General features: G+C 36.7%; 1 protein-coding gene across 1 annotated transcript in view; it reads right to left on the reverse strand.

The window, feature by feature from the left end:
- Positions 1 to 26,711, reverse strand: part of PARD3B (par-3 family cell polarity regulator beta) — a 948,153-nt gene that overhangs the window by 253,265 nt on the left and 668,177 nt on the right. The window contains exons 17-18 of the mRNA XM_011369686.2: positions 23,817 to 24,023; positions 22,835 to 23,072 (exon numbers count right to left, since the gene is read on the reverse strand). Of these exons, the coding sequence (XP_011367988.1) occupies positions 22,835 to 23,072; positions 23,817 to 24,023 (445 nt within the window). The remainder of the gene's footprint in view (positions 1 to 22,834; positions 23,073 to 23,816; positions 24,024 to 26,711) is intronic.

Raw genomic sequence — 26,711 nt, forward strand, 5'->3', positions numbered from 1 at the left:
TTATGCAATAAAGGGAAAAGGAGGGCATGAGAATTGTAAAGATGACAAAATAGGTTTCTCCTCCTCTCTTATAGTATATGCTTTGGAAATATTGGGGGTTTTGACAATATGTAACATTCCATGGATTATCCTATATATTTTTAAATTTCTAATTTAGTAATATAATTGCTATAATAAAAATTTAATCTTTTGTTATAATAGCTTTTTCTTTAACCTGATGAAGAAGGCACGAGGATGTTTGTTCCCTACGCACAATGCTTTCAGGAAAGAGCCCAAGCTAGACTACTGAATCTGCTCTTTCTAAATGAGTTTCTCAACAGAAATTGTAGAACTGGGAATGATCAACTGAGTGATTCTGAGTTATGCTTCTTTACTAGTTAATTCCTTCACCTGACATTTATTGTATCCTTACTCGAGTTAAGTAATTTACATATATCGCCTCATTTAATTCTAAGTACATTCCTATAAGCTAGAACTTATTGTTGTCCTTTTCTTTTTGTCTTTGGACAAGGAAATTGAATGACTGAATAACTTTAAGGTGCCGACATTGCCCAGGAAGCAAGGAGTCAAGCAATATGAAGAGGAAGAGTATGGAGCTAGATTGCTGAGGTTAATCCGAGCAGTTCTGCCCATTGAAGATTTGACCATGGGCAAGTCATGCCTTCTATGTCTGTTTCTAAATCTGTAAAATGGGTATAATAATCATGGCTACTTCACAGAGTCCTTGTGAGGATTAAATGAATTAGTGAATGTAAGGAACTCAAAACAGTATCAGTACTTACAGAGCAATGAGCTTTTATTACTGCTTCTGTAATATACCAGGCACTGGTACAAATTTAGTTAGTAGCGGGAGTGGATAGGGGTGTCTCTGTTTGCTACAAAAATGAGAAGATGCAATTTATAGTCCCATCTTTATAAAAGTAGGGCAGTGGAGTGTATAGGTGCAAATTATGGGCTGAATATTCAAGGCTTTGGAAAGAGATTGGCAAGATCACAGCAGTACTAAACCCTTCTATCAGTCTAATCTTGGGATACCCAGGTAAGAAAATAGCAGCCATGTATCTGTTGAAGATCTTTAAAGAGAAGTTTCATACTCTTTCTAAGAAGATACATAGAGACAGATTTGGATGTTCTGAAGAGCAGACTAAGATATCAAAAGTTAAAGCTCATATATTAGAGAAATATTTGGTATCAGAAGCAGAGAATGTTTTAACAACAACAAAAAGCACTGAAGAGAATGCCTAGGGCTTGAGGGTTTTCAGCTATTACTAGAAGCATCTGTCTGCTCTGATTAATATTGATTTTTTCCTGTCTTACTACAGGATAGTTATCTTATTGAGTATTTACTATTATACAAGAATGTACCAATTATTTCCTCTAATGAAGAGTCTATTTCCAAAACAGGTGGATGTTACAATAAATATTCTCAGCATTGGAGTATTCAACATTGTTCAGCATAGATTTGGCCTGAGACCTTAAGGAATTATTAAAATACAACGGTGAAATGTTACATCATTTAATTATACGAGTCTCAGCCAGCCTACTGGGATTGTTTGTAATCTTTTTTTCATTTGTTCTCGATAAAATAATATTCTTTCTGTTTCTTTGTGATTGAATAACATGTGGCTATAGCAACGATAACTGTTAAATAGCTCCTTCATTCTAGCTCTTAGAGATAATGCTTTTACTCCTATTCCCTGACTTGGTCATTTCTTTCTTCTACTTTCCAGACAATGATGTCCTAAAAAGATTAACCCCTTCTCTGGGGTTGGAGCCAATTCTTTCAATGCATGCCAAAAGTTCACCAAAAAAATTCAATTGTCGAATCGTGTCTCTAATGGAATATGATTTTTGTTTACTTTAGATTATGCAGTTGAGGAAGTTGTGGCTAAGTACACTGGCAGAATATAAAGTGTCAAGGTGTCACTGCTTCCTGCTTTGCTACATAAAAAGCATCTATCTTCGCAAAGCACTCTCATATCTCCAGCACACAGTTTTTAATAGTAATTTTCAAATAGGAGCTGTAATAAAGGCTAAATCCACTTTGTTACAGCAGCAGGAACTAACACCAGTTATCTGCTCAGAGCTAGTAAGCTACATGGCAAATCAGTTTGTACCACCCACTGGGAGTGGTATACTTTACATGCAAATCAACAAATTAGGCAGTTTTTACAGATCCTATTCCCTAAGATTTAAGGCTTTATAAAATTCCACATGATTGTCACATTAAGGTACACAAGCAATGAAGTCTAAGATGATATTATGTATTTGTGTTTACTTGCCCTCATAATTACAGGTATATTATAATAATGGACCATTAAATTCAATGACCTTCTCTGTAACCAAATACCTCCAAAGTGGAATCAGTAAAATTTCTTGTCTAAAAGCAGGATGTCTAACTATTCAAAATAGCAGTATGATATGAGTAACGTATCTGGCCAGCATCGAGTGAAGAGAGAGTGGTTTTCAGCAAGGAGTCCCTAAGAGGTGATCCCGGAACATTTATGTGTGACTAAGAGTTGGCCAGGGGGCTAGTATAGGTTGAAGAATAGGGAAATGACATTTTACTCACAGGGAATAGAAAGAGCCCAAAACATTGACTGGTTTAATGCTCTTGTGGTGCATTCTGATAATTGCATGTATTTATCTATGACTGTAAGAAATAATAAAAGGAGGTAATTGTATAAAAGCTCAGAAGTCTAAGCACTTCAGGCGGTGTAAAGCCACCGCAATAATTTTGGCAGTAGATCAGATTTGTTTGGGAAGATCATGTGGGCAGCATTGTAGAGGGCAAGTTGGGAGAGAAAGTCAAGACTGCTCAGAAGGCCGTTGCTTTAATCTAGGGAGAATTTAGGAGAATCTGAATGAAAATGAAGAGGAAGAATTAAAATACTTTAAAAAGTAGAATTCATGGGACTTAGTAATAGATTAGATTTGAGGAGTGAGGGGAAAGGATAGACCTCCTTGATAGCCTTACTGAGGATAGATGAGCAAAATTAATTCCACAAGGTACGAGCTGAGTTTGGGGGGAGGGAAAGGAGGGAGAGAGAAAAGAGTGAGAAGACAGGGCTGAATATAGAGGTCCAGGAATGGCAACTTTTAATAAGAGTCCAGGATGAGGAGCTATCAGTAGCAGCCAGAAAGCTAAAAGGAATACCTTGAGAGGGCAGTATCACAGAACATAACAGCAGGAATAGTATTAAGGAAGGAGTGATCCGGTAGAAATGAAAGAATTCATTTTTAAATATTACTAATTTTGAAGAGCAGGTTGATACATTAAACTGTAACTCTACTTGCATCTCTAGTTGTTTGCCCTTTAAAGAAGAGAAATTATTGTTACTTTCTTGAATGGTAATTTGTGTCAAATAAGCTATCCTTGTTTTTTGAAGAAATATCAATCTTTTTATTTTGATCAAAATTAGCATTGGTCTACAAGGCTAAGCATAAATTATTTGACTATAACATTAAAATTATATGGGTAAACTTTATTCATACTTTTTATTATAGCCGCTTCTTATTTTAAGTACATTTATGTTAAAGAATTTAAATATACAGAATTGATAAATTAATAGAATTTATCTTACAGATTCACAAGCCTCCAACTGATCATTTTTCAGTTTGGAGTTTAGTATGCAATGCAGCAACACCTAATGACCAAGAGTGACATTATAGCCTAGTTCTATTTGACGCTGTAAAGATTCTGACAAAAGAAGGTGTACAATACAGTCCTAGGATAGATGAAAGGAGTCAGAGAGAAGAAATAAGATGACTGCTCTTCAAAATGAACTACATAAACATATTTGAAATTTTCTTTTTTGGAGTTGCAACAGTAGAAAGGAAAAATCAACACTGAGGATACACTGAAAAGTACAGGTAAACGTAAACATAAACATGGAGAGTCTCCACTGAAAAGATTCATAATTCTTAGGTTGAGGAGAGCTATATTTGCACTTGACAGAACCTAGCTAGAGGGTACTAGAAAGGAAACGATCTTGAATAAACACCCTTTCATGGTAGACAGTGTTGCTGCCTATGGCACTGTACTCAGGTGGTTATCTTCAAATCAGGCTCTGCCTTAAGGAGGTCTCTGAGTTTTAAAAAATGTTGAGACAGACATTCTATATCTCATTATTCTTTCCACATAAGGTTACATTCCTACTCCAATGATAGAGATTGTATCCATCAGACCTAAATATTGAATATATTAGTGAAAGGAGTCAGAGAGAAGAAATAAGAACATCAGACATTTGTCAGGCAGAGAACACAAACGGCCCCGTGCAGAGGCTGGACTCCATTATGAAATGGTTCTTGACTTCTCTTTAGTAACAGATTGCTTTGAGAATTAGAAGGAAATTATGACTTTTTCCATAAAAATATACACACTCATTTATAGTCAAAATTTTGCACGTAATTTTTAGACAGTTCCAGGACTGTACCTTAGAAGTTTAACTCCACACGTGCTTTACTAACACTGTGTCAATGCATGTGGATTTGCCAAAAGAATGGAAAACTAAGGTTTGTTTTCTAGAAATTCTTTACCGTAAACCTTGATAGAATATAGTTAACCTATAGGATAAGGAATGATGACATATTAGCATTCACAAAATTCAATACTATCTACCAATTTAATTTTAGCTAAGTTAAAAAGAGATAATAATGACGTAACAATGCGTACTACCTTTTGGCTAAAAGTTTCAAAGTGCTTCACAAAATTGTATTGTCTTTTACATGGAAGATATCTGGGGCACAGACATTCAAAGACATATTCAGCTTACAAGAAGAACAGAGTAGATTTCAGCTTCTGTGACTATCTAAATCCTGACATCCAGAAAGATAACAAGGATTCTGTAGAGTGTTTGTACCATTTTGTACTTTGTTGTCTTACTCAGGATCAAACTATCTCCAGTTAGCAATATGGACAAATTCAGCAATATGTGGTCATGTGCCTAAGAGGGCTGTTATCACTACATTCATGTAATTTAGGAAAAGACCTGTGATGAGGAACGCTCTTGCGTTCCTGCCTTATTTTCTGTGAAAGCAGGAATGAATTAGGGAATTGGGAATTTTCTCATTTAAGTACTGATACTCAACAGATGTGTATCCTCACACTCTCTACAAGCTATACCTATATATTACACTACAATATTATATTATATACCATACTTATAATACTGTATCTCCTCTTCTTTCTCAAGACGAAACTAAAGTCAGACACACTTAGAGTATCCTCTCCAATACAAAGTATCCTGATTACCTAACAAATGTAATAAAAATGACTGGTAGCATACTCCCTAATTCTCTAGATCCCCATTCCTGGTTAGGTAAACTATAAATTTTATAGATGAATTTAACTCCATTATAACTATCATATTACATTTACCTTCGTATATTTTTGTTTTCAAAACGTGTTTTCAAGTGTACAGATATTGATAAGGAAAGCCCTATGGTGATCAGAGTCTGGTAGTGCTTCCTCAGCTCCCAACTCCGGTCTTATTAATAAATCATTTGCAGCAAAATAAAAAGATTAAGAAATATGAGAAGAAGCATTGGATTTCTAAGAATCTTTCTGCAGCAATTTTAATAATAATCTGCAGGACATTTTCCTATTTGCTATCTCATTGAAGCACATTGTGCTAAATTCAATGGTTAATGAGGCCTCATCACCAGGATGAGATATCTGCACCTTTTTGCAGAGGTCTAACTTTTGAAGTTTCATTAACCATCAGAGAAATACCCCTTACGCTTGGAAATGTGTACTCATTTACCAGAAGTCAATGCTGACTTAATTTACATTTTTAGATTAGATGGTGTTAATATAGCTCACAAAAATAAAAGAATGACACATACTGGTTTTCTTGACTTGTAATCATATTTGAAATCGCCACCCTCCTCGCTTTATAATTTCTAATTTCGCTGATTTGAGGTTGAATTGAGGCCAGCTCTTTACTTTCCTCAAATATAAGATAAAAATGATACAATGATGTAGTTCTAGCTTCAAAGTCAGTTTAGGGGTAAAGGGCATCAGGTTTGCAAATACTCTCAAGTAATATGGGGGAAATAAAACACATCCATATGGAGAGACAGAAAAAGAGAGAGAGAAATACTAGAACTAATGTAAAATGTTAACATCTGAGGAATCTGGTTGAAAGGTATATAAGACTTCCTTGTACTATTTTTTGTAACTTTTCTGCAAATCTAAAATTATTTCATAATAAAAAAATTTAATAAATCTAAGTAAGTTCTGAAGTTAAAAAGATAAATGAGAAAACAGATCAAAGAATTTATAGACATAGTACATAAGGATCTCTCAGACACAATTAGTATTTGCCTCAATCTTATAAATCAACAATCAATACTCAAACACTTAGGTTGTTTAAAGTCACTGTTCTATTGGCAAGATGCAGTAATATACATTACAAAAACAATCATCCCTAAACGATATTAATGTTTCAGCTACAGCTGCCATCAATTATTTAAGAACTACTTCCTATGGAGGTTGGTAGGCTAGAAGGCAAGACCTGCAGAGAAGGTAGGGAGTATTATGGGAAGGGAACCAAAAAACAATTTTATCCTAAGACCAGAATGCTTTTTGAGCAATCTAGAACCCTGTGTATATATACATAAGGGACTATTTTCATCTGGTGTGTGTATCCAAAAGATATAGCAAAATTATGAGACTGACTAACAGAGGAGGCCACTTACCCCCAGGCTATGCACGCCAGCAAAATAAAGAATCAACTTATTGAAATATTGGCCCAGCTAGACTTTCTTCCATTAACAATCAGTTGAGACACATTTTTAAAGCAACAGCTTAAATGAATGGCTGCATGTCTGTAATAATTTTGACTTAAAATGTCAACTGTATTTGAGATGCCATGTGCATTTAATCAATGTCTTCACATTGTAAAATAAATATACTTCAGTGTGACTGCTGTGCCAACCATAAATCATAATTCACAAAGACAAGAACATCTTATCCTCTCTATTGATAGTTGTTAATGACAGTACTGATTAAAATGGTATCTGCCTGCCATATTATTGTTAAACAGCTTATTAGAATTTCTATTACATCCTATAACCTACCACTATTTCTCTTCATGCTGATATATTTCTTATGGAATAAAACATGATAGTTAGATTTAAAGTTTGACACTAAAAATGTAAAACTAAAGAGCAGAGCTTATCAGTAAGTTTTAACCTATATTTCTCAAATTAAGAGAGTTCCTTCCGTCAGAGACTCCACTGTTCAAGGAACTTGTTTCTCTCTTTTGAAATTAACACTTGAGTTTTTCAAAATGAAAATGAATACTCTGGATAAAAAAAAAGACACAAGAGAAAAAAATACCAATTGTCATTTAAAAGTCACATCAGCCTATGGAAGCAATTTCAAGTAGAAATGGATTGTTAGTTATTATTTCTAGAATGAATTTCCTGGAATCAAGAATAAGCTCAGCAATCTATTCTTGAATGCATACTATGGCCAAGGCGGTAAGCAACAGCAAATTTAGAGTCAGATAGGCCCAACAACATAGGATCACTGGGGATGGGGATTAGATAGAGTCCCACTAACTAGGATAATAATGGCTGGAGAAATCACACAAAGGCATAGGATAGGGTCTGCCTGAGAGAGGTCAGCTAGCTAGTCTAGAAGTGGTCCATTTAGGCCTTTTTCATCAGCAGCACAGGCCATGGCAGTGAAGAGAGCAAATGACGGATGAGTACTTACAAATCAAATAAAATACATGAGGTTTAAGGAAAAATGTCCTGTAACTAGGGGTTGGAGATGGAGCCAGGAGCTGGTGTGCTGGGAGCGACCTTTCAGAAACGAGTTCTACTATACCAGTGCTCCAGTTTAAGAGGGGGTTTAAAATGAGGCCTACATGGGACTGTGTGTTTTAGGCAATGTTCCTGGGCAGAGCTCAAGTAAAAGCCAACATGGTATGGAGTTGTATTTGGTTAAGAATCATGATTGCTCAGAGCTCCACAGCTTTATTGAGCTCTGTGGTTGGGCTACCAGGTGCCAGGTACGGAGACCATGTATACAAAACTGACCAAGGTCTAGGGAGAGACGACTGATAATCTACCTCTGTGCTTATTCAGAAAACTAGAATCAGAAAGAACCTGAAAAGTGGGTTACAATTACGAGAAGATATAAGGGGAAGGCAGAAGAAGGGAAAATGAAGCAAAAGCAGAGGTATGCAGAGAACACAGAAATTCACACATGGTTTTTGCACTCCAGGTGGTTACAAAACCAATGGAAAGTACAAAGACGATCAGTCCAGCTCTGATGCAAGTCTAGAGTAATCAGACCTGGCCAACGACTTTTCCCTGAAGTGTGCCTGAGCATGCCGAGACTGAGAAGATGGTGGGTGAGCTGGAGTTAGAAGGCTAATCAAAGAATTTGAAATGTCTGGGGAGAAATTTCAATCTGCCTGAGAGCATGAGAATGATCTACCATGTCCTCATGTCTGAATTTGTTGCAATAATTCCCTGGCACCTTTGCTTATTTTTAATAATACAAGAACTATCATCTGTATTACTATTAAACGTTTAGATTTTGGATTAATCTAGTGTGTGTGTGTGTGTGTGTGTGTGTGTGTGTGTGTGTGTGTGTAGTTTCTTTACCCACTTCCTTTTCCTCAAGTCATAATATAGGAAAAGAAATTGTATTTGAAAATAGCAAAACAAAATTAAGGAGAGAAGATAGGATAAACAGGAAAAATATTCTGATAGCGAGTGTCAATTAACTTGCCAGACTTTTTACAAAAGTGTGTTAATAATCATATCACTCTAGACAGTAAATGCCTTAGCAGAGTGGGGATAATGAAGGCATGACAGAGACATGGGGAAAGCATGGGTAGTCTTGTGAAGAATGTCTGGGTCAAAGTTCTAGGAAATTGGTCAAAGCTACCCCTTTCATTTTACAGTCCATCTTCATCATAAAAGCTGCTTCTTCACATACTTCAAGAATTCCAGGAGGCAAAAAGAAAGCAGAACAAATCTATGATATTGATTTTCTACTATACATTGACTAGAGTTCAAATTTAAAGTGGAAAATTATAGTCCTTGGAGAAGAAGAAACCTATCAATGGGAGGAACTAATACCCCAAACCCCCGAATTAGGGTTTTTACAGTTCACTGGTGATTTTGTCTACAATCAGTCACAACTGTTATTTCTGGTCAATGTACTTCCAGCTCACTCTTTTTTGAGTTTTAAATTATATATTTTTAAGGATTCTTTTGTTGGCAAGTGGGGTGTTGCTTTTAGTCATTCTCTGCTGAGACATTTCTATTTTGATTTCTGGAGCTATGTGGCTTTTCCAGATACTAAAAAGCCTTAAGAGAATAGATGGCCGCTCAGGTTAAAGCAAGCACAAAAAACTAAGGTAATAGAAGAGCTCACTCAAGTTTTCTTTTATAGCTTCCACTCTTTTATGTGTGTGTGTGTGTGTGTGTGTGTATTTAAATTTATAGCATAGAGTTTTAAAATTTGTAGTATTAAAAATTACTTTTTATATGTGTTTTATTTTTCAAATAATTTTTATGACTATATAGTAGCACATAAACAAAGGGTGGGGAGGGAGGGAGGGAAAGAATCAGATAATGATCCTTCAGGAACGTTGATCACCCTGGGAATGAATACAGACTAGGGTGATCAACTGTCCCGATTTGCTTAAAACTGACAAATTTCCTTGGGCATGGGATTTTCAGTGCTCAAACTGGGATAAGTTGGTTCCTCTAATGCAGACCAAAAGATATGTTAAGTATGAATATGTTTAAAGGCCAAATTTTTCATTTTACCTCTGATTCATTTTTCTATTTTGGCAAGTTAAATGTTAATAGTCTGCGCAATTTCCCTCAATTCAGTGTCATTTCACCTTGTGAAACTGACTTTTTGGATAACCAACCCTTACTTATTTTAGTCTATAGACACATCTATCATATAATCTTTTCCAGCCAGTTGCCAAGTGGTTGATGACCATGGTAATAATTTACACACATATTGCAAGTATATAAAAAGTATGCATTTCCCAGGCAAAGAAAAACTTCCATTCAAGAAAGCAGTCACACAGCTGAGCTTAGATATCAAGGCATCTGACAATTTAGTATTTTTAACAATTATACTACATGCAGTTTGACAATAGTTTTATGGAATTCAAGTATGCTCTGGTTATTTAAAAGGAGCTTAGTAAGTTTTATGCAATTTTAATATTAGAACATGTATGCCCCTCCATAAGAACCATGAGAACACATCTGACTTGTTCATTGTGGGTATCTCCAAACTGAGCACTGGGACTGCTACTTAGTAGCCCACAATAAATATTTGTTGAATGAATGAAAGAAGATGTCAGAGGGAAAAAAAGTAATAAAAGATTGGTTGTATACTAATCATGACATGTTTATTGTACAATTAGCAGTTGCTTGCTCAATAGGATTGAGTAAATTATTTCAGAAAAGATGGGGGATGTCCCACTCCAGCTAGAAAAGCAGCTTGGAAAGAGATTTTTAAAAATCCATTTATTTAAAAAAGGCCTGACGTAGATTTTTTACAGGTAGAGAGATAGCGAGGGATTGGAGGGGATTCATCTGAATTTCAACGACAATTATGGTCATAACCTTACAATTTAGCTCTTAATGTAAAGCCTACTATCATTGCTAATAATTTCATATTTATGGGTCATCTTAATTAGATAGTGAGTTTAAGTGAAGGGTTCACGCTTTATATTTTTTTCTTGGTTTCCCCAGAGTAGCATGTAATAGATATTCAAGTAATGAACTGATTGGCACATTCTTTTCATATCATTTTAGATGGATAGTTATCCTTTCTACTTTTAAAGTACTTCAGGGAGGTCAATTCCACAACCTGTTCAGAAACCTCATTCCAGTGCTTAACAACTATCTTCTTTTTTATATCTAACCTCATTTTTTCCTGATAGTGATTTTGGCCCATTTTCTTAAGCACTGTCCTCAGTGGAGATGGAAAACAGCTGGTTACTATTACCAGTTAACTCATCTTTCAACTTCTTCTTCAAGCAGAAATTTAAAAAAAATAATTAACTCCCAATACAGTTCACCTTCTTTCTTATTTTTGAACCATTTCCGCCGTTTTCATTATTTTTAATACTATTATCTAGAATGACTAAAGGGCACAACATTTTAATATCCAAACAAGTCTACTCCAATTAGCACACCACATAATCCAGTCAGTCAATCAGGAAAAGCTCATTAAAGGCCAACACTGTGAAAAGCACTGTGAGGAGGTCCCTTTGCTTAAAGGAATTTACAATCCCACCAAGGACATGAGACAGACATGTAAAACCCACACCCAAAACCAAGCTGGCCTATGGGAAGCACTAAATGAGAAGATACGGATTATAAAAGTTTTGATGAGAAAGAAGGTAATGAAGGTCAAAGCATTTATAAAGGAGATGGGGCTTAAGGTGGGTTTCAGAAACCAGGCAAGACTGACAGAGAGAGAGGGAAGGAGGGACATGAAGAGAGGAGGGGAGGGGAAGGAAAGGGAAGTGGAGGGAAGGGGAAGAGAGAGAGGAGGTAGGTCATCCTAAGCCAGGATGCAATTTTAGGGCTTTAGAAAGTTTGTTCTGGGTAATAGGGTATAATCTGGTTAGAGTGGTAAGTCTGTAGAGAGGAGCAGTAAAAAACAATAGAAAAAAATGAATTAGGATAAGAAAATAGAGGGTAATAAATACCAAACTAAGTAGTTTGAATTTTATGAGTTAGTAGCTCCCAAGTAGAGGTTCCTGGTACTGCCTCCATCAGACCCATCAAAGATTCCCAGACCCCACCCTAAACCTAATGACTTAGAATATCTGATAAGGTCCAGTAATCTTTATTCTTAACAAGCTCGGTAGATGACACTACAGTTGGATTTTTGAGGATTACCAGGTAATTGGGAATCATCTTAGCTCCTGGAACAGATTACTATTAATAGGTTATATTTTAAGAACATGCTGTGTGCCAGGCATTTTTCATATATAATCTCATTTACTCTCAAAACAACTCTATTAGGCAGATGCTCTTATTATTCCAATTTCACAGGAAAGGAGGCTGAAGCACAGAATGGTTAAGTAGTTGCTAAAGCACTGACAGCTAGAAAGAAACAGAGCTGGGATTTGAATCTGAGGAGAACGACTCCAGAGGATCTGTTCTTTGCCACTGTATTATATTGCATTTTAGTGCAGAAGGTGTTCATTAAATATTTGATAACAGTGAAGGAATGATTGGTAGCTATGTCTGGGATGAACTGGAATAAAGGAAGGAAGAAAGCAGGCAAATCAGAAGTCTATTGAAATAATCTAGTTATAAATAACAAAGATCATGATTAGAGTATAGCAGTGGAAAAGAAAAAAAAAAAGGTCCAGATGTAAGAGACAGCATTTTGCAAGTATCAACAGGATTGATGGCTGATGAAAGGTGGGAATGAGAAGAGGGAGGCATCCTGGATTCCAAAGGATTCCTGGCAGCGCCTCAAGCAGAATTAGGAAAGTCAGGATGAGCTCTTGACTTGGTTGGGTGGATGATGAATTAGACTTTAGACATGTTGAAGCTGAGACTGAGGCAGGGCCACCATGCAGCAATGATCAGCAGCTAGCTGGGGAAGCAAAGCTGGATTGTCTCCAAAATCCTGGTGAATATTATTTAGCATGGTTCAGATAATAGTCCTAGATGTGCAATCCAATATTACTTGTATATCTCTTAACCATTTTTCAATTTGCATATCTCCTATATCTGTGTATAATTGTTCTGGGAAGCCTCTCTTTTTCTGTGAGGAAAACAATTATAGTTATTATGCCAAAGATTCTTTTTCCTTAATTCTGAACCATCTCATGTTATTAAATTCCTGTTTTACATGTTGGCTTAAGAAAATCCAATGATGGCAAAAATGAAGTATGGGTTCTAGAGGGTGTATGAAAGTATACACATAATTATGGCTGGTATTAATGCATTATTAGGTGCAAATACAATAGTAGCAATGATCGATATTATCTTGGTATTATCTTGGTATTATCTCAGTTCAAAATCTGGCTCTAGACAGGCTGTTTCACTTCTAAATGTCTCAATCTTTACTATTTGCAAAGTAAAGCTACTACTTGCCACATTCATCTCCCATGCATCTTGAAGATGGATGTTAGTAAGTTACACTGACGTTCTCAGATAAAAGGTGCTAAATAAAGAACTAATTCCATTTTTCCTTCAAGCAAATTATTAAATCTATACATGTCATTATCTAACACTATTAAGTAAACATCCTACAAGGACATGACATTGTGCTGGAATAGTAAAAAGCAAATTAGGCAAATAAGTCCCAACTAGGAACTTATGAGTACTTATATATATGAATAAAACTGTTATTAATATGTTTTATTAGTTATTTAATATGAGTATGCAAATAGGTCCATTAGGAAATCTTTTCCATTTTACTAATCCAGCATCTTAAATGATTAGATTTCACCTTAAATACTAATGAAGTTTATTTATTAATCTGTATCTTCTGCTTTAGTACCTGTGAAAATTCTTTTTAGCATATCAATTTCTCTAAAAGTTAAGCCAATTTTTTTTTCCACTGGACTTTTGTTTTTATCTGTTAACAAATTTAAACCTCATTATCCAAGAGAAGTAATGAGATAAAGGGGTCTATTCTTCAGTGCTCTTTCATAATTCACATTAACATTAATGGCAGTTGTGCACACATATTAAGAGGAGACGAGAACCTTAATTAAACAAACAAGCCTTTCAGTTGATACTCTACGTGATCATTTTTACTGTGATAAGTACGAGAAAATCATCTTGCTTTGGACAGCCATAATAAACAGAGCTACAGAGTAATCAAGATTACATAGGGTAGGAGGGAAGGTGGTGGAGAGCAGTCAGATTTTAAAATGATTTGAACACAAACTACCCATCCATTTTTATACTAATTAACTCCATCCATGCCCCTCGCTCCTCCATGAACACATATTCAAAAAAAAAAAAAAAAAAAAAACATTTGCAGACATGCTTGACAGCTGAAAAAAAAGTACTAAGAAGTACAAATTGCTAGTATAAAAATAGTCATCGGGATATAAAGTACAGCATAGGCAATATAGTCAATGACATTATAATAACTATGTATGGTGTCAGAGGGGTACTAACCTTTTGGGGGTGAGCACTTTGTAATGGTGTATAAATGTCCAGCTACTATGTTGTACACCTGAAACTAACATAATATTGCATGTCAACTGGAATTGAAAAAATTTTTTAAAAGTTGGACACAGATTAGACACAGAGTTACCATATGACCCAGCAACTTCCCAAGTCATACACCTCATTGTCCCAAGACATGCCCAAGAAAAATGAAAATACGTATCTATACAAAAGCTTATAGAATAATGTTCCTAGTAGCATTATTCATAACAGTAAAAAAGTAGAAATATGGCTAAATGTCCATCAACTGATGAACGGATAAACAAAATGTAGCATACGCATACAATGGGATATTATTCAGCAATAAAAAGAAATGAATTGCTGAAATAAACTACAGTATAGGTGGACCTTGAAAACATTCCTCTAGGTGAAAGAAATCAGTCACAAAGGCCCACGTATTGTATAATTCCATTTATATGAAATGTCCAGAATAGGTAAATCCACAGAGATGGAGATTGGTGGTTGCCTAGGACAGGGCTATGGGGGTGGAGGGTAAATGGAAATAAGGAGTGGATGCAAATGGGTACAATGCTTCTTTCTGGGGTAATGAAAATGTTCTAAATTAATTGTGGTGATAGTTGCACAACTCTGTGAATATACTAAAAATCACTGAATTATACACTACAAATGGGTGAATGTGATGGTATATGAATTAAATTTCAATAAAGCTGTTATTTTAAAAAGTAGGTATGAGAACCTAACTGTTGCGATTAAGACAGTTATTAAAGAGATTTGCAGAATGTAAAAAAATAATAATAATAAGTAAAGTCAGACACCAAACAAACTCCGAATGCTGAGCACTGCAGCAGCTCATTTGTCCTAGCGTCAGACCGTCAGAAGAGTAGCCCATCTGTCTCTGGGTCTTCTTTTTGTTAAGAATTAAATGCCAACCAAACAAGCCTAAATTTGTTTGATCCAAATGTAATCTATACTTTCTAGTTATCATCCTGGCATGTATCTTCGTTGTTTTATTATCACTTGCCCTATTCACATAAGTACTCTCTTTCACCTCTTTACACTCTCCTGTTCATGATCTATTCATATTGTGGTGTTAATTGTCCTCTCTGGTGCTTAGTTGCAAATGAACAAAAGCTAGGACGTATAATACATAAATATATAAATATTATCATCTATTGCACCACTGGGTTTAATAGAAGTAGATATTGGCATATCTACTTCGCAATTCTATTATGGGCTCAACACTGCTGGTCATAAAAAGTAGCATTCTGAGCCCAGGCCTGTGATAGTAATAATGAATAATAATAATAAAAAAAAAGGGTCACCGCTCTTTCCAACTTGAATGAAAAATTAAAATTGCTAGGGCACTTAGCTCAAAGGAAAATTGGCAAATTAACAAAACAAAGAAACAAAGTATTCATGGCTCATACTGTAAAAGAGAAAGTAAATGATTTAAGATGAACTGTGAGGTGAGAAAATTCAGTTACCAAATAGACAAAAAAAATGAACGTTAACAAAATTCCGACATTTTTTTTTTGGTTCTATTTCTTTTCCTCCGCAACCAGAGGGAGTCGGGGAGAAGAATGGAAGGCTGCACCCATACCAGTCTTTGACATGCAAATTATTTTGGCCAGTCATATATTTCTCTCAGGCTCAATATGTGTAGCCATTTTGCCCTGATTTGTAAGGCTCTCTGTATTCAATGTATTTTTATATTTGGCTTGATGTTGAATTAAGAACTTTGACCTACTCTGGCTTTTTTCATTTTTCATCTAAAATTTCATGTTTCACACTGGCCTCTACTTCATGAAGCAAAGCAACTTAACTCTAGCCTGTTACTGGCCTTCTGCCTTTGGGGAAATGACTGTTAAAATTTCATTGGCCTGGCTGCATTAGCTGGGTTACCCTTTGTGTCCATAAAGTTGAAGGGATATCCAGACATTTTACAGCCACTATCTAGAAAGAGGTAATGACAGGCATGGCCACATTACATTTATTGTACACGAGACCTATAACAGCCGTTATGGGATCAAGGTAAAGAGGAGAAATGTACGATAGATGTCATGCTCCCTGGAGATTTAAGTATTCGGTCTCTAACCTAATTTAAAAATCAAGTCAAAATGTATCTTTACGGGTAATGTATCATAAGACAAATTCCAAGGCAGCTCAATGAAATAACTATGAGCTATGTATTAAGAATATCAAGTCCACAGCCCTGTAGCCATGGCTCGGTCCCAGCCCAGTGCCTTCCACCCTGGGCAGCAGGGGCACCCGCCCCAGCCTACCATAGCTGCCTCTGGGCCTCAGCCTGGCCTCACTGCATTCCAGGGGCTGCATGCCCCCGTTTTTCCCGCCACTGGCCTTAACTGGTCCATACACTATGATCTGAAACACATGAAGAAAAAAGAAAAAAAAAAAAACCCGTTTCTCTATTTGAGTCCATTTTCTATATGTATTCAGCACCATTAAGAGATTAGATAACCTTTGAAAATAGTTCATGGTTACATTTAGAAAGGGGTGAGCCAAAGCTTATAGAATATATGTGACTGAATGATTTTAGCTATGTCATAACTTATTGTAGTTTATTATGCAAAACTGTCCAGGCTAAAGCATGCCCACCTCAAAGACACATAGCGATTAGAGGAAAAATAAAAAATCAAAACAAATTTAGTGGGCTCCAAGTCAAAAGCAATATCTGATGACTGGCTCTCTGGGGTAGGGCCATGGGGGAAGACAAATCAGGCACTATACGGATAGCTTAGCTTAATGTAAATTGTTGAACTTATACTTCACAACAACTTGGAGAGGATGTGATATTATCCCCAATTTACTGATGAGTAGACTGAGATGCAAAGGGATTAATGAAGAAGGCCTGGAGATTAAGATATTCAGAGCTGGCAAGGGACAGATTTTTAAGTAGGTTAAGTTTTAACTTGGTGGTAGTGACGTCTGTCTGTGTTGTTGGTTGTGTGTGTGTGTGTAGGAATATTCTCTTCAAAACAATTCATAGCAGGATCCAGTATATAGAGGTGACCTGGTTTCAATAAGATATATAGTACATTTTAGTATAAAGCAAACGAACATAGATGCTTTAGATTTGCAAAGCTTAGAAATAAAAGAGTTGATGCCTCCAGATTTTTACAAATACTTTTGTCATTAGGGTTATTATTCAGGTTTTTCTAAGTAGACGCTGAACAGTATACCCTTGTGGTATAGCTATATTAGCTGAGTTAAGAAGAAATAATAAAGAATATACAACTGACGGGATAAAAGGAATAGAGTTCACTATTTAGAGACCACATTTTTTAAGAATGTTTACTTCAGGTATAATAGGACTTTGTATACTAAAACAGACACAGTTGGGTTTAGCTTTCTGTTACAGCTTTATATGAAGATGGTTTAAAAATAACCTTCCCATATTCATATGCTGCAAAAAAAAAAAAAAAAAAAGCAGGCATAAAGTGATTTGGAATTAGTATGTATTACAGTGTGCTAAGTTCTGATAACATATCTGCTGAAAATTCAGTGTAGCCTGGCAGAAGCATACTCTGATGGCTGTTAGACAGTTACCGAGGGTGAGATGACACCATCCCTTCTGACTTCTTACCTTCTTCATAGCACCTTCTACCATCTGAAAGGATCTCAATTGTTTTGAGTTAGTTGTTTATTCTCTCCCCCACACTGGAATGTAAGTTCCACAAGAGCCATGGCCTGGTTGTCTTGTTTGGCACAGAATAAAATGACTGTTGATTTCTTTGCATTGAAGGTCCTACTGCTTTGTCCCAGAGGTATCTTAGGAAAATGTCCCATCACTCCTTGAGTAATTCATTGTTACAAGTTGTTTACATGTTTATGCAATATTTTGCTTCTTTTTGTTTTAAACTCACCACATGAAATTCAAGTCTTTGATTTTTCCTTGCTTTACTAAGACCAAAAAAAAAAAAAAAAAGTAGCACCATAAGAACAGGGCTCTCATTGCTGTAGGCCCAGTGCCTAGAACAGTGCCTGATGCAAAGTAGTCCTTCAACAGAATTGAATCAATGGAGAATAACTATGAATGTGCTAGGCAAAGAGTAAGCATTCAAAATATGTTACTAATCAAATAAATATGGGCAAAAATATTAAAAACAGAGATGAAGTTTCTATTGGCAGGTTTTACATTTTGCTCTTTGCTAATCCACTAGAAAAGAGTTTATTAAGCATAGTTCCTTTGGGTACCAAATCACACAAAAATATATAGGAGAAAGTATTTGATTAATAATATCAAGGTTTTCCATTCAGGGTCCAGAACAAGTTGACAGTTCAAAGATTTTTAAAGTGAGTGGCCTATAATTTCAAGAGGAGGCAACAGAAACTATGATATGAAAGAATGGATTTTAAATACAAATCTATGACACAATTTGGTTAAAAGAATATACAGATAGACAAGGTTATTAAATAGTGAAGAAATCGGGGGCTGACTTCTGAGTTTTTCACTTTAGGCAGGGTAAGATTATTAGCCAAAGGATATTTCTCTTTAGTGCTTAGGAAATATCTGCTAGACCCCAGAGACTGATAAACAATGGGCTTGGCTACTGAGGGGGTTTGAGCTTCACCCTTCGGCTACAAGGAGCCATAGGTGGTCTTTCGGCAGGGTAGAGCTATGAAGAATTCAATGCCTTAAGGAATCTAAACACAATGGAAAACTTTAAACACCTTGATCCCCCAAATTTCTCTTTTAATAGGAGGCAAACAAAGGATACAGGGAAACTACCACAGTTGGTAGGTTTTTGAGCTGTACATTTTTCCACAATAATTTATGACCGTTAAGAGCCACAGTTGAATCTGCAAGGAGGTAATTCTTAAATCAGCAAAGTGTAAGCAAACGGGAATACATATAAGGATATGAGATAATAAACATAAGGATATGAATGAATGAGACCTCCCATAATTTTTTCAAAAGGATCAAGAGTAGGTTAACTTAACTAATGAGCTAGACTGTCCTACTACATATCATCGACATTAACAGACTAGCTAATATCAGAAAAGCACATGACACAGCTTTTTACGAGCAAGAGCATAGCCACTGCTAACACATTCTCACTTCCATTATGCACAACTTGGTGAAGAGGAGAAGGCAGAATTTCAGTTCCCATCCACACCATTGGCTAGGTGGCATGGTACATGGTACAACTGCACAACCTACTTTAAATTATGTTCAGGAAAGTGTCTGTGAAATGCAGATGATGGAAAAAAATAATACATATTTAAGCAACACATCTAACTCCTAGAGAACCTTAAAGCAATCAATCTTTTTTAAATAAGAAAGAAACTAAGTCAATAGCATCTGAGCAACAGATGAGAACTAAAGCAAAATCTGTTGGCTAATGGTAACAGCTTTTGTGTTTTTTGTTGTTGAAAATGTGCATGTAGCAGCAACTCCAATATGCTCGCAAACTCAGATGCAAGAGGCTATGGTAAACAGTTGCTATTTTTACATGGGAGATAAAATCAAACACCACCTTTCAGATCTTAATTTTGCTAAAATAGTCAAAGGAAACAAAACCCAAGCTGCTAGATGTCTAAAGAATCTAGGAGGACCTGTGATTTCTACCAGGGGAAAATATAGCATGTATTGGACCATAAAAGGAAGAGCCAGCTCTGTATTATAGACAATGGAGAATGAACTACCTGAATTAAATCATCTGAAGTAAAATATAAAGTTAAGGCTTAATTTAGTAATATTCTAGAAAATGGGAAGCTCTGAAAGTTTTTATATTTATAGACAAATTAAATCTTCATGTTTTTTTTTCTTTAACATCTTAAAGAGGACATTTTTCCCTTATAAAATACTACATTATGAAAGTAGTAATAATAATTATGATAGAATTATATTAGTTTTCTATTGATGCTGTAAAAAATGAACACAAACTTAGTGGCTTAAACAACAGAAATAGGCTGAAATTAAGGGGTTGGCGGGCTACATCCCTTTTCGGAGGCCCCCCAGAAAGAATCCATTTCCTTGATCTTTCCACCTTCTAGAGGCTGCCCACATTCCTTGGCTCATGACCCCCTCCCACCATTTCAAATATTCCATTTCTCTGTACCTTTGTTCCATAGTCACATCTTCCTTTTTCATTTTTATGCTCCCTTGTGATTACATTGGCCTACTTGGAAAAAATCCAGGATAATCACCTCATCTTAAGGTCGGCTGATGAGCAACCTTAATTCTCCTTTGCCATGCACAGGTACTGGGGATTGAAACAGGTACATCTTTAGGTGGCCTTATTCTGTTTACAACAATATTTAACATTTACCAAATGTTTATTACTTGCCAGGCACTGTTCTAAGCATATAACATGTAATTAAACGAATAAAATTCTCATAATGAAGGTAGATTTTTTTATCATCCGCATTTTTCAGATGAGGAAACTGAGGCATAAAGAGATTAAATAACTTGCTCAATGTTATCTAGGTAGAAAGTAGAAGAGCCAAGATTGAACTCAGAAGTCCATATGCACAGCCTGTATTTTTAACCTCTAAGCTCTGCAGCCCATAAATTCTGGCAATCATAATCATTACCTAGAAAAAGGGCAAGTTTAAAATTCAAAATGTCAGAAGCAAAGAGAGTCTACAGAGACCACAAGGAAAAACAAACCAATGTCTATTGAGAAATTCGTCCACTGGTATCAATATTATTTGTATCCCCTAAATGTCACTTTGCAGTTTCAAGGACACACACACAGACACACAGACACACAGACACACAGACACACACACACACTGCAGATATATATATTACTTATGTGAGTAACATATAAAATAAAATTTTCCATTTCTGTCTGAAATTTCAGCTGAAGATCACAAACTGAGAACATCTGATGACAAACACCACCCAGCATCCTCAAGAGAGATATCTCCTAAGAGTTTTATATGAGGTTCCAATCAAGTATCACCTCCCATTACACACCTTCAGCCCATGAAAGAGTATAGAGATTGAGTTGGAGATTTTCTGTGATGAGGAATTATAGGAGTAAAGAAAGTAATAGAAAGGATGCTTCCATCTCTCACCCCTAACAAAATGAATGAGGAAGCTACAAGAAAAACCCTCAGAGAATTTGAAGGCAATTGTATGAAAGCAGACTGCCATCCCACTTCCTATCGGTTTGCTTGGTGACTTGCAAACAGTTACTGACCTTCCTCATGCATGATAGCATCTTTTGGAGAGTTTGGCGTGTGGCCTTTGAGCTGGGGAGCCACAGTTATGCTGGACTATGCCCTAGAGAAGTCTGAAGATGCCAGGCTGCCCAGGGAAATCCCTACGGCAGGGTCAGGAGGAAGAAGGGCAGTGGGAACAGGCTATACTTGTGTCATTCAGAGGGGCAAGAGGTCATCATACTAGTGAGCTAAGTGGATGCTATAGAAGGACAATAGGCTAAAGCCATCTAGAAGTGACACCATCCAAGAAGTTGATCAGCCAGGGTAAGGAGAATCCAGGGCTGCACTGTCTGAGGTCAGAGGTTCAGGGCCCTAGGGTCTCAGGAAGTCAGTGAGAAAATGAAATTCCCATATCAGTGATTGGTGCAGTAAGGAGCTCCCTGAAAAAAAACACAAAGGTGGCCCACAAAGGGTCCCTGGTGGCCAGATTATACCAGACACAACCCGTTAAGTAAAACTCTATCCTTGTTTTAACAATGTCCTTCCCTTCCTCCTGGTTCTAGGGACTGTGAAGCAGAAGGCAGAATCCTGCCACCACACCGTAGGGTCCTTCCTACTTGAGGCCCGAGGGGCAGGGAGGGAGATGTTTTGATTAACATTAGATTCCATGTTTAGCCCCTGACAAAAGAGGTTGTTATAATTCCCAAAGCGACCAGAATGCCATCAGCTAGAGAACTGAGATGTCATCAAATTGTGGACATCTTGACAGCAACAATAGAGCATATTTGAAGGTACCTTAGGAGAAGAAATAAAGGTGTTTTTTTGGTTGGACCCTGCTGAGCCACGCCTAGTCAATGCACCGACCGCATATGGAATCTTATCTCACAACCCCACTGAGTTGAGAGAGCAGGAATGCCAGCCTCCTTTTAAAAAGTGGGGAAAATAAGGCTCAGGGAAGTTAAGTAACACATGTGAAACCCAGTAGCTTGTGTGTGGTCATGAAGTCAGACCAGGGCCATTTGACTCCAAAGCCAGTGACGTCTCCATTGGACTACAGAGCCTCTGTAGGTGACAGCTAATATGCCCACATGCCTAGCCGTATAGACACCTAGAATCATGGGGGTGGAGGGGGTGAGTTTCATCTATTCTGTCTTCTCTAATTCAAAGGGAGAATCCTAGAGGTGACAATTTAGGACTTGTATTTAATTTAGCCATATGAGACTTTGGTACCAAGGGCTGCAGGCATTACCCATGTCTCTACCAAGCGTTGGCCTTTCTTAGACAACAGATTATAACAGCTTCCTGTCATCACCATGAGTTTTGGGGGCCACCCTAGAAAGCTCCTTCTGCCTCTCTGCAGAAAAGGAACAAGCACGGTTACTGTTTAAATGTTTATGAATTTAGCTTGAAGGAAAAGCTTGATTTTTCCCCCCATGAGTACACACAATGAGTGATTTCATCAGGAGAAAACAAAACAAAACAGAACAAACAAAACAAAAACAAAACCAACTTTGCCTCCAAAGCAAGTCTGTACCTCAGCATGGCACCAAATCCCTTCCTCTTTATTTTCCTTTCCGGATCTTCATTTTCCTCTTTCTGCTTTTTCTCCTTGACTTTCAATTTGCCCTTTTCCTTCTTCTTCTCTTTCTCTTTCATTTTTTTGACTTTCCTGGCTTTATTTTCTATGTCCTCTAGCTCAGAGTTCCCCTGAGGGACAGATTCACAATTCAGAGCTCCTTGGCCGGAGTGAGAGCTCTTATCAGACAGACCGTCTGTACAGAGAAAAAAAAAAAAAAATCAATACACGTGGTCAGGAGCACTTACTGTTAGCATATCAAGAAAAGTTAAAATGTAAAATACAGAAGAACGAATAAAAGCACTCTGGAGTTCTTCCCTTCCACGTGGGTACTTGTACCCTGTGAAGAGACAACTGCCTAAATCTGGTGACTTCGAGTAAGGTTTGATGTTGGGAGTGGGGGACGACTGGTTGCTTAGTCAGTACTATAAAAGGTTTGATATGTGGTAAAACACTAATCTCTCTGAAAGCCAGCTTGTTAACCTTGATCAGCTCAGAAAGCTCACATGCTGTGAAACAAACAGGGTGAGCTATTTCCAGGAGAGGTTTTTGAGTACAAAAATAACCCAACTGCTTCTACCCAATTAATGCAGTCAGTCCTCTGGTTGATTCTGCTTCTAATGACTCCAATAAGAATGTCAAGAAATGCATACTTAGTGTGCCTACCCTAAGGGTAAATGACAGTTGGTCCTTGTAGGAAAGTGAAGGAGAACATTTCTTTAGCATTCGCACTGTAAAATAAATTGCATATTGCCTTAACCAATTCCATGTTCATTAAGCCAAAGGGCAAAACATATCAGGAAAATGAATTACTTTTAATATCAAAAATATAATTGGGATCTTTAAATCATTTTTCTCCATAGTTAAGCACACATTCTCGCCTATGATTCGTGGGTAATAATGAGAAGAAGAAACCGTTTAAGGAAGCATGTCACCCTACCAGCTTCCAGTTCCTCAGGTCCATCGTAAGATTTGTCAATGGCTGCTCTGAAGCTCTCATTGCAGCCGCGGCCGCGGACCATGTGTGGCCGGGGCCTGTGGAAGGGAAGTTCGTTCTTCCTGACCTCGGCAACGGCAGTCTGCAGGCTCTCCAAGGAACTGGACTTTTTCAAACCCAGAGTTGGACCGAAACCTTTGCCTGGAGATTCTGGAAAAGAAAGGGCAAGAGGTCATCCCGCCCCTAATGAGGCATGTGTGGTATGTGGAAAGCTTTGCTGCTCCAAAGACATTTCTGTTTGGGCATTGTGAAAAGGGAGTGTTAAATGTGGGACTTGGGGATAAACCCCAGCTTTGCCACGTTTTGTGACTTTGAGTAAGTGGCTTGACTTCTCTGAGTCTTAGTTTCCTTTTGTAAAGTTGTACTAAGATTTAAAATGATTATATATTATATATAGAAATAAGTATGTAGGTAGGTACATGCACACACACATATATATATATATATGAATGTGAAAAGTTATTGCAGTCTACAGAGATATGTATGAGTGTGTATATGACTATGTGTGTATATGTACACACACTCACACAACACATCCACAGAGCACCTAACATAATGAATGCTTCTCTCCCACATAGATTGTAGCTTGTATTATTCCATCATTGTTTTTTTGATTATTAAGTAACATACTATACATGGAAATCAAAGAACATTGAAATGACTGTAATTTTTGTGATCAAATACTTTATCTTACTCTAGTGGCCAGTAATGTATGGTGAATGCAATTTATTTAGTCAATAGGTAAATGAAGCAAGGTAATGTTAATGCTTATTGTTCCAAATTATTTCTGTTTGGGCATTTACAAAAGGGGCAACATTTTTTATATGATATAATATTCCAAAAGGAAAAAGATAAAACCTAAGTAAATTTTAATAACTTGAGTTCTGATAGATAATATTTTTTACTTGCGCTGTTTGTCTTGCCCTGTATCTGCCCCCATTCACTCATGCCTCGACCTCCATTCCCACCCACAGCCAGGCTCCCGGTCGTCCATAACAGGATTAGGCTATATAAATACCAGCAGCACAAGGTTTATTTTAAAGATGGAAGGAATTCAATCAGGGATCTTTTCCACCAGAGCCAAACCTCACGATCCTCTCCAGTTACGAAGGAGATTATTATCATGAAGAAGCTACACTTGCATTACTGGGTATAAACTACTTTGTAGTTTTTCAGTAGATATAGACTGAGTGCATACTAAGGAGTATGTATATAAAGTACCTATACTTCAACGCCTAGCATACAGGAAGGCTCACTAAACAGCACTATCTTTTCTTCCTGTGATCACTATTTCTGCTTCTACTACTGTCCCCATCATAAACACTACCACTAATTGCTTAACGTAGTGCTAGGTTATACAAGGAATACAAAAGTACAGCAAAGGTGAAATGCCTAAATAAACGCACATAAAGTTAAATAACGACACACATCCTTCCATATGTTCTGAATTTGTTAAAAATAGTCAAAATAATGACAAAAATGTTAACAGCTTATAATGTGCAGAGTGCTTAGCCCTGCTCTAAGTGCTTTACCTACATTAACTTACTAAAACCCTTACTGTTGTGTTACTGCACGATTGTTAGTCCATTTTATAGATGAGAAAATTGAGGCACAGAGCAGTGAGATACCTGGTCTAAAGTTACAGACTTAATAAACGTCAGAACTGGGAACGGTCCTAAGACAACCTAACTACCTTTTCTGCCCCATACTACCTAAAGTAGTCCTTGGCCTCCACCCTCTACTTGATTATGGTCAAGCTACTTAAACTGGCGTACAGATTCTTCATCTTTAAAATAAGAGCATTAGTTTAGATTACCTAGTTAAGCAGGCAAATTGCAAAAAAAAATTTTTCTTTTGTAGTTTCATCATTAACTTACAGAAGGCAATTTTGTACTTGGAACAATATATATGATGAAAATAAACACTGCATACATTTTATAGTGTATTTCAATAAATTCAACAGAGATGAGACTAAGCAAAAAGGACAATTGTAGGAATTTCAGATGCTACTTGTGAGCCATAAATACTGAAAATACATTACTACTAAATGTAGAAAAAGGCATTTTTTTTTTTAATATATTCCCAGGAAGGAGGGTAAGTCAAAGACACAGAAATCGAGTAAGATCATTTCTGACAAGAAAACAAAAAGCAACATGGAGGCTTGAGGTATTGAAGCAACAGTAAAAGCTTTGGAGATTGCAGAAAATATTTTCTACCATCAAGCCCTAGGTATGTCTGATACGAAGTTTGGTGAAAACACAAAGATGAAAACTATCTGAGAAAGCCGCTTTCTTCTGTCAATAGTAACCATCTTTTGTTTATTAATTGCCATTCAGGAGATTACATTAGAGCCCAAACTGTAAGTATTCACATCAACCTTTAGCAATAAATTCCAGGGAACATGAAAGTGAATAAATCATCCCAGATATAAGGCATGTTATCTAAAAGGAGCTCATCTAAAGCTTAGCAAGGAGTCACATTTGAGAAGGAACAAATACCTTGTTCCTCATTCTAAGCAAAATGAACATTAAGGGTTCATGGGTTTTGCAGGATTAACAGAGCCAGCAATTAATTCACTTTACAATAGAAGTCACAAATTAAAGGTGTCAGCTGATCATGGCCAAAATTATAACTCAGTACTACTGGGTGTAGTACATGGTAAAACTAAAAGCAAAGAGGGTGGTTGAGTCCTGGGTTGTAAACGTGGATTTGGGGGTTTTCAGGCTTGGAAAAAGTGTTTGTATGTATTTCTACAGAGTAAACAATGGTGTAAAAGTGGAAGAGAGACAGAGGAGAGTACAACATCAGGAAAGTCTTCACGAGGACTTATAGGTGCAC

Source organism: Pteropus vampyrus, unplaced genomic scaffold, assembly GCF_000151845.1.
Source record: "Pteropus vampyrus isolate Shadow unplaced genomic scaffold, Pvam_2.0 Scaffold152, whole genome shotgun sequence".
Lineage (NCBI taxonomy): Eukaryota > Metazoa > Chordata > Mammalia > Chiroptera > Pteropodidae > Pteropus > Pteropus vampyrus.